At 38.6% G+C, this 15,000-nt stretch overlaps 2 protein-coding genes across 3 annotated transcripts in view; both read right to left on the minus strand.

The window, feature by feature from the left end:
* Positions 1–8,525, minus strand: part of LOC140933608 (receptor-type tyrosine-protein phosphatase F-like) — a 16,017-nt gene extending 7,492 nt beyond the window's left edge. The window contains exons 1-5 of the mRNA XM_073383211.1: positions 8,435–8,525; positions 7,777–8,052; positions 4,153–4,560; positions 2,641–2,792; positions 1,363–1,516 (exon numbers count right to left, since the gene is read on the minus strand). Of these exons, the coding sequence (XP_073239312.1) occupies positions 1,363–1,516; positions 2,641–2,792; positions 4,153–4,560; positions 7,777–8,052; positions 8,435–8,516 (1,072 nt within the window). The 5' untranslated portion in view covers positions 8,517–8,525. The remainder of the gene's footprint in view (positions 1–1,362; positions 1,517–2,640; positions 2,793–4,152; positions 4,561–7,776; positions 8,053–8,434) is intronic.
* A 5,087-nt stretch (positions 8,526–13,612) lies between these two features.
* Positions 13,613–15,000, minus strand: part of LOC140933609 (uncharacterized) — a 19,406-nt gene continuing 18,018 nt past the window's right edge. For both annotated transcript variants that reach the window (XM_073383214.1, XM_073383213.1), the window contains one exon: positions 13,613–15,000. This exon is cut by the window's right edge and continues 2,061 nt beyond it. The gene's annotated coding sequence lies outside the window, so the exon portion shown is untranslated.

The following is a 15,000-nucleotide window of genomic DNA, read 5'->3' on the forward strand; positions in this document are numbered from 1 at the left end:
CATCATAATTCACGAGGTTTTCACGTGCGATTCTACCCAATGAAACAGTCTTTCACTCTGACAACTTAATTCTTCATGTTTTAAAAGATATTGCTTCTTAAACGACAAGAGCCTTTACTTAAGGCATTGGTTACAAAACGGAACAGGTCTTCATACGTTCAAGTTACTATTATTACTGTGAAAAGCCAATCTGCATGACATGTACAGTCACACAGCTGCCACATGACGGACTTTCCCCCTTTCTTGGTTCGTACGTAAGGGAATTCACACAGTAATCTAGTAAACAGGATCATAAAAATAACTCATAGACACATTTTGCACGTGTAGATGTTGGACTTTGCTCCTTTTACATTAGTGTACGTGAAAGAACGCATATTGTTTACGAGATTACTTTGCTCAAACAATTTTAACAAATCACCTCCTTTTCTGACGTTTGTAATAAAATTATGCATCGTTCATTACTTTACTTCCAACAGAATTGTCAAATTGCCAAATACTAATTTCTACTCATCTCATGTTATTCCACTTAATGAAACAAATTCTTTATTATTTCGTCAAGATTATCCGCTAACGCAAAAGTTACGCATCTTTACTTAGCCACTGGGTAAATTAAATACTACGTTTTAATTACAGTACTTATGGCAGCAAACATGTATCAGATATGGTTGCACTTAAGTTGCCGGAACGTAAATTTAAAGGTCTGTTGAAGTTTGTACGAGAGAGAATAAAGCATGTTTACGGAATTAATTTACTCGGTACAGCTTTAAAAAATCAGCTCTTGTTCAAGATTCTTTAAACACAATAACGCCGCATACTTCCAAGTTAAACTCAATATCTAACTAGCAATTATTAACCTTTCATTTGTAGACCTTTGAAGACTATGATTTTCTTAAACTATACTTCGAAGCAAGGGAAACATAATTCGCGTACGTTGTGCCGTTCGCGATAGCCGATCGAGTTAGGTCATAAATGTCTTGAACCTGAGCAGCCACACTAAAATATGAACCCTACAGCTGAATCACTGTACTCAGCGTTTCAATCATGAAGATATTTAAATGTTATGCTTCTAAACACCTTTAGCCGTAATAAAGACGACAAAATTGTGAAGAACCAAAATGGCGGTCTCAAAGTGCACTTGTTTGACCTTTAGCGCAGCAACGTCATGTTTAGATGCCAAAATCTCATTGGTTCCTAGCATCAACTCATTGTGCCTTCAACCTTATTGGTCCCTGCAACAAACATCCGAACAGACAAAGACGCGAAGCCAGAAAGATGGATACACTTAGACCACCGACACATGAGCTATTTTTTTCAAATTAGTCTAATAATATGAATATGAATATGAATAAAAGACCATCATACCTTCTTCCATAGTCATGGCCGAGAAGGGACCAATGAAATGTCCACGATCATCCCTATCGTCACGTGACTTTGAGCAAGCAATGTAGATGTGGTACAAGGTATATGGGCGAAGACTGGTAAAATCATGCGAGCTCTTAACCAAAGGACCTATAGTCTGATGACAAAAATATGAGGAAGGATAGTGGAATGCATTACAAGCTAAAATCATTGTCAAAAGTGTTGGGAGGGCTACTACTTTTACCCCTTCTCCCTTTCCCTTTTTACCCCTTCTCCCTTTCTTCCCCTGCCCCCAGACACAAACAAAACTTACGTATTTGTTCGAGTAATATTATTCTGCTATATTGCAACACTGAATAAGGGAGACAGGCCTGGAGTATTTACAAAAGGGAAAACCATCTTTTTCAACCATCAAAAAGAACTGTTGTTTACTTTGCACAACCTTCCCAACTAATTAATTTTTGTCTGGGATTGTAGTCACAGGGAATGATCTTGTTTTTTAACAAGCAATACAGATGACGAGGTAGCTTGCAGTAAATTTATTTTAAAAAATTATAGCCCAGGAAAGAAAGGCAAACCGGCAGGATCTCAGATTGTAGGGTTTATGGTTCAACAAAACCAGTGACATGACATGGAGGCTTTGTACAAATAACACTGCAAAACATATGTACATATAGTTAAATGTTTTTTTGCTTTGATGTGTTATTGACAGAAGTGCACGATGTCTCGTTGAGGACAAGAACGTGTTTTATGTGAGGGAATCCATGCACACAAGTGTTAATCGAGAGAATTCAAAAACTTGTTCCCCAAAAGGCCTGTGAGGTACTACCCCTTCCAGGGGCAGATCTAGGGGGAGGGTGCAAGGGGTGCGCACCCCGCCTCCCTGAGATGACCTGCGGTTTTCTAATACAACTGGTATTCTGCAAAAAAAACTATGTGGTTTAATATTGGTGTTGAAGTAGAACAAGAGACGAGTGCACCCCCTCCTAAACAAAATCCTGGATCCGCCCCTGCCTTCTCCCCTTATTTGAGCTTAATTACAAGATAGATTTTAACACTAAACTACCAGACCTTAAATCAAGAGATCCATGTCACACTTTTGGTGCATCATGCACGCTGGTAATTGACAGAGACAAACTAACTCGTGCTAATCAATTAATTAAACACAGTATATTTTGAAATGTTGGAGGTTTGCTCAAATTATGTCTTTTCTAAATGAACTGAATAATAAAATAATAATGTTCAGTTATCTTTGAAGTATGAGTAACAATCAATTAATACCTTATTTTTATCAGCTCCGCCTTCAGCTATCAAGAGCCAATAATATGGGGAGACATTTATGATGATGTCAACCTTTGGGGCATCCCAAACCAGTGATAATGTCTTTCTCTTTAAACTTCTCAAGTGTATGTTTTCAGGTCTTGTGCATCTTACTGGTTAATGGGAACAAAACAAGGGAGTTGATTAAATTTAGAATCAATACAACAACCCTACACTCCCACTCTCAGGTACAGTGTAGAGATGATGGTACAAAGACCACATTACCACTGACAATGTAAAATCAAGTACAGGTAGGTCAAAGGCAAATAAAAACTTGGGGTGGGTGTTTGCTGTTGGGGCATTGAAAGCTGTTTATCCTGTACTAGACCAAGCTGAGGTGCATTTTGTAATAGGTAATTATCATAACCCAGTTTTAGAAGGTAACTGCAGTAACTCAAGCTGTTTAAAAGTACTAATCGTATGTCAATGTCTGAAATTGAATTCATTTTACACTGACTACACATAACAGTAATGATATTCTAGACCCAAAGCACCTGCTACAAGAGGCATACTACATGTTGGGTCCTTTTCGAGCCCGTGAGGGAGATTACTACAGATGTCAGGGCTCAAAACAATGGTCGGTCAATGGTAAAGTCCGGACTGATTGGGGAGTTGACAGGTCAACCTTTCGTCTTGCCAGTCGTGTTGACAGGTCACATTCGATCATATTGGAAATAAAATAAATTACAAATTTGCATGCTGTTCAGTTGTTATCAGTATCACTGTATGTAGCAAGTCGCTGTGTATTTCGGAACTGTGATATGAAATCCTGGGTGAAATGCAGCTACAACCGTTGTTTACAATTCGCGCATTGAAACAGACATCGAGGTTCACGCACTTCCAGTCACAAAATTAAACATATTTTCACTTTTATTAGTTAATTTTCCTGGTGAATACAAATAAGCTGCAGTTTATGGTATTATCACAGGACTTGATCAATATATGTATTTATACCAAATGTATTTATACCAAAATTCCTGTAGCACGTGCTACAGGAATTTTGGTATAAATACAAATGTCTGGGGGAAAATTAATGGGGATCCTGTTCCTGACCACCTGTCATGAAGATAAATTTTACAAAATTAAAAGGCTGACAGTGGCAAGGAGTTTTATTATCAATTTTGTCACAGAATTTACAATAATTAAAGTAGTGGCAACTGCCACCAAATTGAAAGAAACATGAAAATCCATGCAAAAGGAGGCACAGATGGACAAACTTGAAGAAGACTGAAATGGATTAATGCAGTTAGGGTATTGTGGGTTTTGAAAACCTGTTAGACTAACAGTGTTTTTAAAGGTTGTTTTAGTTGATTGTTAACATTTGATAAAATGCTTGTGAAACATATCTGACTGTGATTTTGTCATTCATAAGTAATTTCTCAAGTTCCAAAGGGAGTAAAGACACGGCGCATGAGAATTCAGGGTTTCAAAGGTTTACATAATTATTGAATAAATTTATCAATATTATCATACCTTTCATCAATGGACTGCATTCTACTGATTCGCTATAACTACCAATTATTGGCATATGTACATTTCCTACGGCAATGGTGAAATAGAGTGAAATTCTTCCAACTGTTGGTGCATGGACATCATATAGATTTGGAAATAACCTCATGAAAAGTGATGTAACATTGCAGGCCACAACTTCACTGCCTGCAGTGCTTGAGCTTCCTTTCATATCAGAACAATTTTGGTAGACACTGAAGTTATATGGAGGTCTTCCACAATAGTAGTTTGCAGAAGCGGGTTTGACACAGTACCAAACACTGTAGGTAAATTCCAGAACACCGTGGTAGTCATCTATGGTGTTCCAAGACAACGCAAGTCTGGGTGCAAATTGTTTGCCATTTGATGTACACATTAACTTGGTGATATAGCCTGTCAAAAAGGAATCATGGATTGGAAGAAAAAAAGTAAAATTGGTGAATAATCCTGAACCAACTTATATTTAAAAAATAACACAATATGCAGTGTGCATTTAAATGTGGCTAAAAATGTTAAACTGGAGATAGTGCTAGCCAACAGTCTCTTGCATGTGTTTAACTTTAAGGCCACACTATGGCTCTGCAGGGCCCTTTGGGTTTTAACAACTTTTTGGCAAAGGTCAAGCCATAACTTTTGTGTTGCGTCTTGTTGTTCATGCTTGTTACTGTGATTTTGCTTCCCGACCTTCCCTTCTTTTGGTAATTATAATATTACATGTACTATCCGGTGGCTTGGTGGATATACCACTCACAGGATAATTATCATGGTTATACAGTGCCCTTGCATGGCTGGCGTTCTTAGCTCCACCAGACTTTTGGGCACCTCCCCAAGCCCATTTTTGTTGATGAGTTGTTGAACCCATAATATTCATTACTAGGAAAGGTGTGTTCCCTTGCCCCACTTACTCAAGGAGTGTGAAAATGCTGTATTTTTGTGCTGGTTTTTAGTTAGAGTATGAGCATGAGAATAGGCGAGAACAGGGAGATGTACCGGTACTGTACTAGAGGGAGGGGCTGGGCTGAGGTTAGAGATGGGCTTGGGCTGGGCAGCACTGTAGAGACAAAAAAACGAAATACATTTTGTGCTTGCTTACAAGTGCACTGAAAAGCAATTCAAAGCCAAGGCTACACTCACTGTTCAAAGTAAAATGTATAGAAAAATTAAAGGTTCAAAAAATTCAGGCAAATTTCAAAAATTTGTGTTAATTAAGCTTGCATTAATTTTTTGTTATTATTGAAGTTATTTTCTGTGCCATTAATTAAGTGGAGAGTTGCAACCTTAATTTCCAATATTTTGGCCCAAGATTCTCAAGACACTTCTGACATTCTTGACCCCTACGAAAGAGAAGCATTTTGTCAGGGTGGAGATCTGCTAGTAACAGTGAAACTGTGAAGAACTCTTGAAGTGGCCCAATTTTTTACCTTGATCCCCTTTAAACGTTTAGGGAAAGATCAACAAAAAAGTTTCCATTTTGGATTATGAGTGTAACCTTTTTCCTGCTATCTCAACAAGTTTTGTTTCTTTGTGAATGTCATGTTAATTTCCTTCATTTTGATACAAAAATGTATGCTACTCAAGCCTTAACTTCCTTTAAACGAAAGTTGCTTTCCACTTATTAATTCGTGTTAATTTTAGTCAAATTATTAAATTTCACATACCTTAATTTCATGGAGCATTAGTGTTCCTTAATAAGGATATTATATATATTAATATTGTACATATTGTATAATTACATTTTACTGTTTATTACCTAGCTTTTTACAAATTCATAATTCACATTTATGTTAATTTCCTCATTTTACTTTTATATCAGGCGAAGAGCCATACCATGGATGTAATGATATTAAACCATTATTATTATTATTATTATTATTATTATTATTATTATTAATTCTTAGTATTATTACATTATCATAGGAGGGTTCATCATCTCAAAAACCTTGATTTGATGAATTCTTGGTAAAAAACAAGCAACATGTTTGTTATATCGAGGTATAGTTAATGATCAATTTCCAACACCCAGCATTTCCTGATCAGAACAATTTCTGTAACAAACATTAATTTGTACATGAAGCTATTGTCTCAGTTCAGAACTGTATATAGCTTTGGCACTAGAAACACAGGAACAGGCAAGCAAAACAACTTACATGTAAAACTACCGTACACATGAATTTTACCCTCGTTGGTCTGTTTCGCAATCATCGTTAGCTAAACTGTAATTGCACCTTTCGATCAGACACTGACATTTACTTGTTATATCAAGGTACATTTTATGTTTGCATTTCTAGATTGTGTTCGTTATAACAAGGATTTTGTTAAATTGAGGTTTGTTATATTGAGGTTCTGTTCAATACATTTTACTGTAATTTTGGCAAGGCTGAAGAAAATTGTTCATTATGCCGAGGACTTCGTTATATAGGGGTTCATTAAATTGAGGATCCACTGTACATAAGCTTGGAGAAGGTACCTGGAAATGCTGTAGGGCCACAAGCACAAGAGCCAAGCGCATAGGGTAACCATGACAAGCCTGTGAACAGCAAGCACCGTACCTCACCCTCCGAGCAGGGTGCGTGACAGTTGTTTTTTCTCATGAGGTTTCACATGCAAAGCACACAGGCAGGAATCCACCATGCTAAAGGTATCATGAGCCTCATGCATAGCAGTAGCTGTACGTAACAAAAGAGAAAGAGCTGACTGTTTTTCAGCCTACAGTGTACCCTCCATATACCACTTATAAATTTGCCTTTTGTTTGGATGTCAAATACATTAATAACTTTGTTGGACTATCTAACAAATGAATGCAAGAGCTGTTCCTCCAAGAACAGATAAATTAAAAAATTTGGTTCCATTAAGTCTCAGTGTTCTCTTCCCACTACCCCAACCCCTGGAGATGCAAGTGACATGTAGATGTACTGTACTGTACAGTGGCGTAGCCAGCTTTTTGACCAGTTGTAGGCCTGGTTGACTTTCATTTCCACATATCCTGAAAATTGTATGGCTGACTAGCTAGTATGCACTGACCTCACCGACACTTTGAGTTCTTGTTAAGCTTTTTAGCTCACCCAAACAATGCATAATTTATTACAAGTGGTAGAGTGATCAAACCAAAAATTTGTAGCCGGGCCTACAGGTGCATGTAAGGGCTGGCTCATCCCCTGACGTAGATACACTGCCATCAGGGGCACTGAACGTCAATTTTCGGAAAAAAACTGTTTGGAAGACAATTTGAGACCTAGAATTTTTGGAACATTTGTTGTAAAATTTCTTGCTTGCCTGCCTCTCCTAGGATTTTCGAACATCTAAAAAATGGTTTAATTGCCCATTTTTAACGGATTTTTACCCTAAAAAGGTCACCTAGAATTTTCGGGAGCCTTTTTTCTGGCTGAAATTTTCGAAAACGTAAGTTTTGATCCCTATAATTTTCGGATCACTAGACTTTCAGCTAGGAAATCCGAGCAGATAAAAATTTTTAGGGGATAAAAATATGCCTTTGTCTACCGTTTAATACTAAAATACGTTAACAACGCTATGTTTAAGTGGTTTTGAACCATATTCTCGTTGGGTGCCCCTGTGCCATTGCCTTGACGAATTATTAAATACGTTTCATACCTCCAATAAAGACAGTAACATTTCCTTCCTTAGGAATAGCTTCAAGCGAACTTTGGCCAGAGGGCTTAAACACACCGCACTGATAAAGACCATCTTGTTGACGTGAAATCTTTCTGAGAATCAAGCGCACCCTTGAGGTCGACCGCTGGGTCTCATTGTGAAGCCACTTCCCGTCGTGTTTCCAAGAAACTCGATCGACGGAAAGCGATGAGCCGTTCACTATACAATCCAAGGATAGATCTTTCCCAGGTACCACATATATGTATGGAGTTTGCACTGTCAGTAAAATAACATTAAACAGATTAGAATACGAGAAAATGTAAATATTTGCTTGTGATATTTTAATAGTAAGGATCAAACATTAGCTAAATTTAATATCAAATTCTTGAGCCTTTATAAGCTTAATGTAATACAGTGTACGCCTATATAAATGAGGCCTGTCTGCACTGCCTTATTTATTGTAAGAGTTTTCACTTTAACAAAGACAAAACAGGTAAAGAAAGCAAACAAGGGATATATTTATCACTGGCATGTCAGATCCGGACCCGCACTAACATCGGAAAACTCGACAAACTTTTTTTGAGGTTTATCTACATTTCTCTTAACGGACGGCACTTCGTAGGCTTTGAGGGATAAACAATTAAACAGTGGTCCTCACCTGAAAGACTACTTTCCTGTTTTCCAGAGACATGCCGAATAGGCGAAATCGGAGAACGTGAAATCAAGAACGCTAAACACATCCACCTCAAAAAGTGCGCCATGGACCGGAAATTACTTGGGATCCTTGGTCCCAGAGCCTCACGATTTTTTTTTTTTTTTTTTGGCCTGATGGGGTTCCTCCAATCACATCCAAGCTTGAGACAATTGCCCCGGCTCGTCCACTCCGCACAAACTTTGCGATCTTTCTGAAATAATTTGGTGTTATAAATATTGTGTTGTTTGTACACGAACACGAAGGAAAAGCAACATAAGCCCAAAAACGAAAAAGGAAACACTTTTCTGAAAAACCAAGGGTGGTCTAAGGGACCAGTCATTATTTATGTAGGCTAGGGGGTGGGGGGGGGGGGGGGGAGGGCAAAATTGTTGGTTTTCACATGACGTCACTAAAATTCAACCTAAAAAAATTATCGATCCTACCGAGGTTTTTATTTTCACGATGCATTAACTGAAAACTAATTTCCATACAAATTTTCGCTTCAGAAGAGTTCTTCGTTTTGAGATAGAGTACGCTTGAATTTCTAAGCTTTTGCGCGACGCGGCATTTACATGACGGCCGAGAGAGCTGTCATGAAGGTTAAAAAAAATGACTTATTTCAGTAAATTTAGCTATCTAAACAGTTCATGTATTAGAAAAAGTATTACTTTAATGTTTATGAATTTCTCGAAGAATAAATTCACGCTTTTGTAGCACAAAAACTCGGTAACAGGTGTTTCTGTTGGTTTCCGTCCGCCATGTTGGAGCTCATCCTGGTGAGCACCAGCATGGCGTCTCCATAAAAATCTCTATAAGTCTGGGTAACACATTTCTTCCTCTGACCTGAATCTTGGCGCGGGTCTTTGTATGGGTACGTCCTTTCATTTCCCAGATTCTGGACTTAATCTATTCGACGGTTTTGATTTTTATTTTGATCTATTTTGAATGGCGTGACACTAAAAACCAGCAATATGTTGGAAAGATCAAAATTTCTTTTAGCCCCCCCTCCTGCAGACCATGTTAATAGCAAGTGACCCCCCTTCTTTATTCAATATTTACGTGATCACCCCCCACCCCCCTCACCACCACCTCCACCACCTCATATCCCCTCTTATATGCTCTACAAAGTAATTATTAAAATGCTTGTAAAGATTCCTAGCGTTGTCCTCAAGCTTTTCGCCTTTGAACTTGCGCCAGTTGTTGCCTATCTTTACAACTCAACGCTTCGTGAGGGCTTCATTCCTCCTCTCCTCACGAGCGCGATAGTCCACCCCCTCCCCAAGGTGACCCCTCCCAAGTGCACTGAGGACGATGTGAGGCCTATCTGTCTCACATGCCAGCTCGCTAAAGTGCTGGAGTGCTTCACACTAGCTAGAGTATATCCATCTACTGTAGGAAACCTCGATAGAAACCAATTCGCGGTAGCTGATAAATCGACCGAGCAGGCCCTCGTCTGATCTCCTCGCTTTAGAAGGCTTTAGAACTGCCCCTGGACAGGGGCGGTTGCTATCTAAAAGGTTATTTTTTTCTGATTTTAAAAAAGTTTTTGACCTTATTGATCACCTTATATTAATGGAGAAGCTTTCTACACAGTACAATCTCCACTGGAGCTTGCTTAGGTGGCTCGCATCCTTTTTGCAAGGGAGGGCTCAGTCACACACTTTGGCGCCTCGGTTTCTGCTCCTTTATATCTAAATGGAGGCATTCCTCAGGGCACAAAGCTGGGTCCTGTGTTGTTTGCTGTTATGATCAATGACCTTGTTCAAAGTTGGGGTGCCCGCATTAAATTCGTGGATGATCTGACGGTTTTGGAGGTTGTACCTCGCAATTCGCCATCCTTATTGAATGTAGTAGTTGATGATATCGATGCTTTCGCTGTTAACAACAATATGCACTTAAACTCCGGTAAATGCAAGTCCATGACTGCGTTCCGCGCCCAATCGCGGTTGGTGGATCCGATATTGAACAGGTCTCTACACTTAAGCTCCTCGGTGTCCATCTTTCTGAGGTTCTCACTTGGGCAGTACACTGCGACTACATAGTGAAGAGGGCCAACAGACGGCTTTATGCACTGAGACAACTCAACAAGTGCAAAATTCCCGTCGGCTAATATTGTTCATATCTACTGCGCGCTAATTGGCTCTATACTAGAGCACGCCTCCGCTGTCTTTGCTGACTTGCCTAAGTATCTTGCTTGCTATCTCGAGAAAGTGCAAAAAAGGGCCCTTTCCATCATTTGGCCTAGTATTTCGTATGAAGCAGCACTTGACAAAGCTGTATTACCCACTCTTTCTGTCCGTCGGACAGTCTCGGCCAGGTAACCCGTTATACCCACTAATACACAACAGAGTGGTACCTATATCTACAAGTGTGTGTCTAAGATCAGGGAGTTCTAGCAGGCCCATGGCCACAAGGACTGAACGTTTCTCAAATTTTGTTAGTGTTAAATATTAATCTTGTCAATCAATGTAGCGTATTAGTATATATATCACAGCTTGTGAGGTATCCTAAAATTCAGTCTTCCGACTGCAAAAGGGACAATAAACCAGTGATTTGATTTGATTTGATTTGAAATAAACATACTAATCATAAGATGCATGATTAGTTACTTTGCATAACAATGGAGCTAACCTACTCTATTACAAAATCAGCGTATAAATATAGGAAAAGTGATAGATTTTCACAAATCGTGCCTTCATGGTGAACACAAATGTAATAACCATGCAAAATATAATTCTTTTCAAATGATTTTCCTGCATTTGTAAAAGGACTACTTTCTTGTTGTTTCATCATGTCAGTTTCTTGGGATATTGAAGTGACAAGCATTTCGTTAACAGAAAATTATATTCAGTCAAACCAAAATTAATATTAAAGCAGATACGTTTGGATTCTTTATTAGCTGAAATTTGAAATAACAATGACATTTAGAGTGCAAACAGGAATTTCTGTCAAATACAAATGACTAAGTTGTACAAAATAGTATTTTTTTAAATAAACAAAAAGCAACACTGATTATCAAAAATTTGTACAGTTTAGCATCACTGTTTCACATAAATTGTTTGTGCATATCTTGCGATCAAACTGCTGACCCCCCTAAACTTCTTTATAAAAACGTTTAGCCCCCCCGTCTAGCCAATCTGAAATAGCCTTGACCCCCCCTTCTTTTTCCCTGCCCTCCTCTACTTAAATAATGACCGGTCCCTAAGCGAGAAGCTGACTCGTCCCCAGTCGTCTCCAAGTTGTCTCTACTCATTAATTATTTACTAGGGAAGCGTTTGAGCTATGCGCTTGGGTTAAAGAGCCCGTTCTAGTCTCCCACGCCAAATACTAATAATTAGAGACGACTGGGGACGAGTCAGAACGAGAAGCACTTTTTAAAAATAGATTAATAATAAAATGCAAATTATGTTTAATATCAGTTGAAGTTTGATCATTCATGGTATCACTGGTCAATTTTCCCACACAACTACACTTGTGTTATGAATATCTGTGGAAAACCAGGAGGACTGGACTAGTCCTACGCATCCGCGTTTTTTCTCTTGTCAACGGTTGGAGACCATAAAATAATAATAAAATAAAAATTAGTTATTTATAAGGTGCAAAACAGCATTTAAATATATGATCTAATGCGCACGTTCTATCCCCAGAGCCAGTTACTGGCTGTTAAATTTTGTGGAGAAGAGGGAGCGTATGGACTGCCCTTTGGGACAAAACAAAGTGTCCGTTGTGGATAGGTGGCAGTTTGTGGAGGGTCGACTGTGTTCGATTCTAAGGGCTTCAAAATGAGGACCAGAAGACGCAAAGAAAGAAAGTGATTATGCTTATTCAACGTCGAGGCCAATCTGCACGGATTCTGGATACTGGGTAGGGCCTGTTTACATGGAGGTGGGGGACGCCAGGTAGGTGAGGTAACCCGGTTAGGTAGGGTAAACTGCCTGGTCATATAATCTCTCACGATATGATCATCCCACCTATTATGTAAACGTAACCAAATTAAAATGACAGATTATATGGATAGGCGGATTACCCAACCTAAGCGGGTTACCTCACCTACCGAGGTCCCCCACGTCCAGGTAAACAGGCCCTAGTAATCCTAGATTACTCAGAGGAGGGCCGATTTGATTGTTTAATGCATAATATATAGATGAAAAGACTGTTTAGTTGCGTGAACAGCAATCTACATAATATATATGATATATAATATGGTGCTGCTGGGAACATGTCACGTCGTTCAAAATCGTTTTCTAAAAATTCAGATTTTACTAGTAGAGGGTAGCTAAGAAACTTAGCTTTTCTCAGGCGTGCGCTTTAAAAATCTTGTGATTGAAAGTTTAGCTGTTTTTGACACTATAAGTTCTTTGCAGAAAAAAAGAGCAGCGAAAACTCGTCATTTTGCTAAAAATTGTTTAGCGTCATTCCGAGAGCCTCATATGGCTTGTGAAATTATACCACAGCCAGCCTAAGTTCAGTATGAGATTCAAGAAAATAAATGCACGCAGCAATTAAGTCTCAATAAAATACGCCTTGCGTTATTTACTTGGTTTTCTTAGTGTCTCCTTCAACTCCTCCCCCCCCCCCCTCCCCCACGCCAGGTTTCACTTGTAATGAGAGGACTTTACATGCATGGTCGTTCGATCCCTTACGCGTCAGGAGGTTTAATCTAGAGGTATCAGAAAAAATACCGCAGGGGTAACTGGCTTGTGACAGCTAAGCGGCATACATTTGAAATAGGCTCCTTCTATCATTGCGAAGCAAACGCGGGGGCGAACTAAATCAGTCTGGGATTCCCATACAAATCCTTTATAGTTCAAGGCCATTATGGGGTTTTACGATCATACGTTGCAACTATAGAAACAGACAACCATCATTTCATTAAAATATGTCTAAGGAATTAAATGACCGGCTAATTCTCTTCATTTCCGAGGGTATGGTGTTCCTTACTTTGATCCCTCGAGAGAAAAACAATAGTCCGGAGAGCTGATAAGTTAAAAAGGAAATAAAATTGCGGGAATTTCGATTTAACTGAGTTCGAGTTAACGAGATTACACTGTATCAGAATTTGTAGAGTTTGTTTACAATGGTTCCCCTGTTATACATAGTCATTCTTTTCCTCGCTTCCAAGAACAAAAGTACACCACAATATAAAACTTAATATTTAATATTCCACTACAGAGTCTTTATAAGGACTTGACAAAAATAACGTTTCTAACCCTTGATCTGTTTGGTCGCTTTAAACTGATAAAGCCCCACCAACCTGTCTGATAATCATTTATTAAACAAATATATAACTCTTGATTTCTTTGAAATAAAACAACATAATAATACGTGCAATACTGAAGAATACAAACAACATATTCATTTTTCTAATACAGTAAAAGCGCACATATAAGAACCTAGAGAAGTAAGAACCTACAGGCTGAAATTCGGCATTTTAATACCCAAAAATATAAGAACCTGTTCAGCCTCAAAAAGAAAAATAGGTTCTTTTAGAAACACTTCACACCAATCTTGATGGTTAAAATTCCGGATTTTAATTGTGTGAGAAACTTCTGACCAAAAGTTATTGTGTATATGTTTTCTTTGATTCACGTTTGTTTGGATTTTCACTAGAAATCTGTTTTCTATAACCCATTATGTATTAGTAGTACAACACTTCTGCCAATGGTTACACTACGACAACCTCTAAAAAATAAGAATGTATTAACACTCTAATCAGCCCGAATTGTGAAAAACTACCCTATAAATAATATAAGAACCTGTTCAGCCTGACCTCGAAAAATCTAGGTTCTTATATGTGGGCTTTTACTGTATAACAAATGTTTTGCATTGTTATACGGTTGGAATTTCTATAAATTTACTTCCTCCGTCGGGCTTGCCCAGTAACGAGTACAGGAGGCTGATTTAGCAACAGGACAGGAACGTCATTTGACGACCGGAAAGCGCGACTTCCGGTGCCCAATTTGTCGCTCTGCCATTGGTCAAGCCAGTTTTTGTTTTCCGCGCGCCGTCGCCAACTGACGTTCCCATTCTGTTGCTAAATCAGCCTTTTAAATTTGGGGCCCTGAAGACGGCTATATATTACTTTTTAAAATTTTACTCTGGTAAATTTTTCGTCTGGCTTTACACCTGCAGAATCATTGGCTAATTAAAAATCACGTGACCTACACCAAATGAGCTCAAATGTTCCTTAATTAATGTCTGGTCCCTGGAAAAAACTTTGTTTTTGCGGGAGTAGACGGAATCTCTCTCCCTCACGGTTCCTCACCTTCCGGCGTACCAGCTGCCAAAAGGAGTTTCTTTTTACTGTATACATTGCAAAATGCTGCCTAAAGAGCCTTTACACTCTGAGAATCTACAGTCTTCTTTATAGCAAATGCTTCACAAAATTACTACTAAAATGGGCCCGCCTATAAAAGTTAAAAATGAATTGAAAAAACCGCTAAGATATTTCACTAAACAAGGCAAAGGCCAGAAATCTTTAGCCGTCCTAATGTGTAACTAGCCTTCGTTAAAAACTTTAAAAGCAACCA

Source organism: Porites lutea, chromosome 4 (assembly GCF_958299795.1).
Source record: "Porites lutea chromosome 4, jaPorLute2.1, whole genome shotgun sequence".
Lineage (NCBI taxonomy): Eukaryota > Metazoa > Cnidaria > Anthozoa > Scleractinia > Poritidae > Porites > Porites lutea.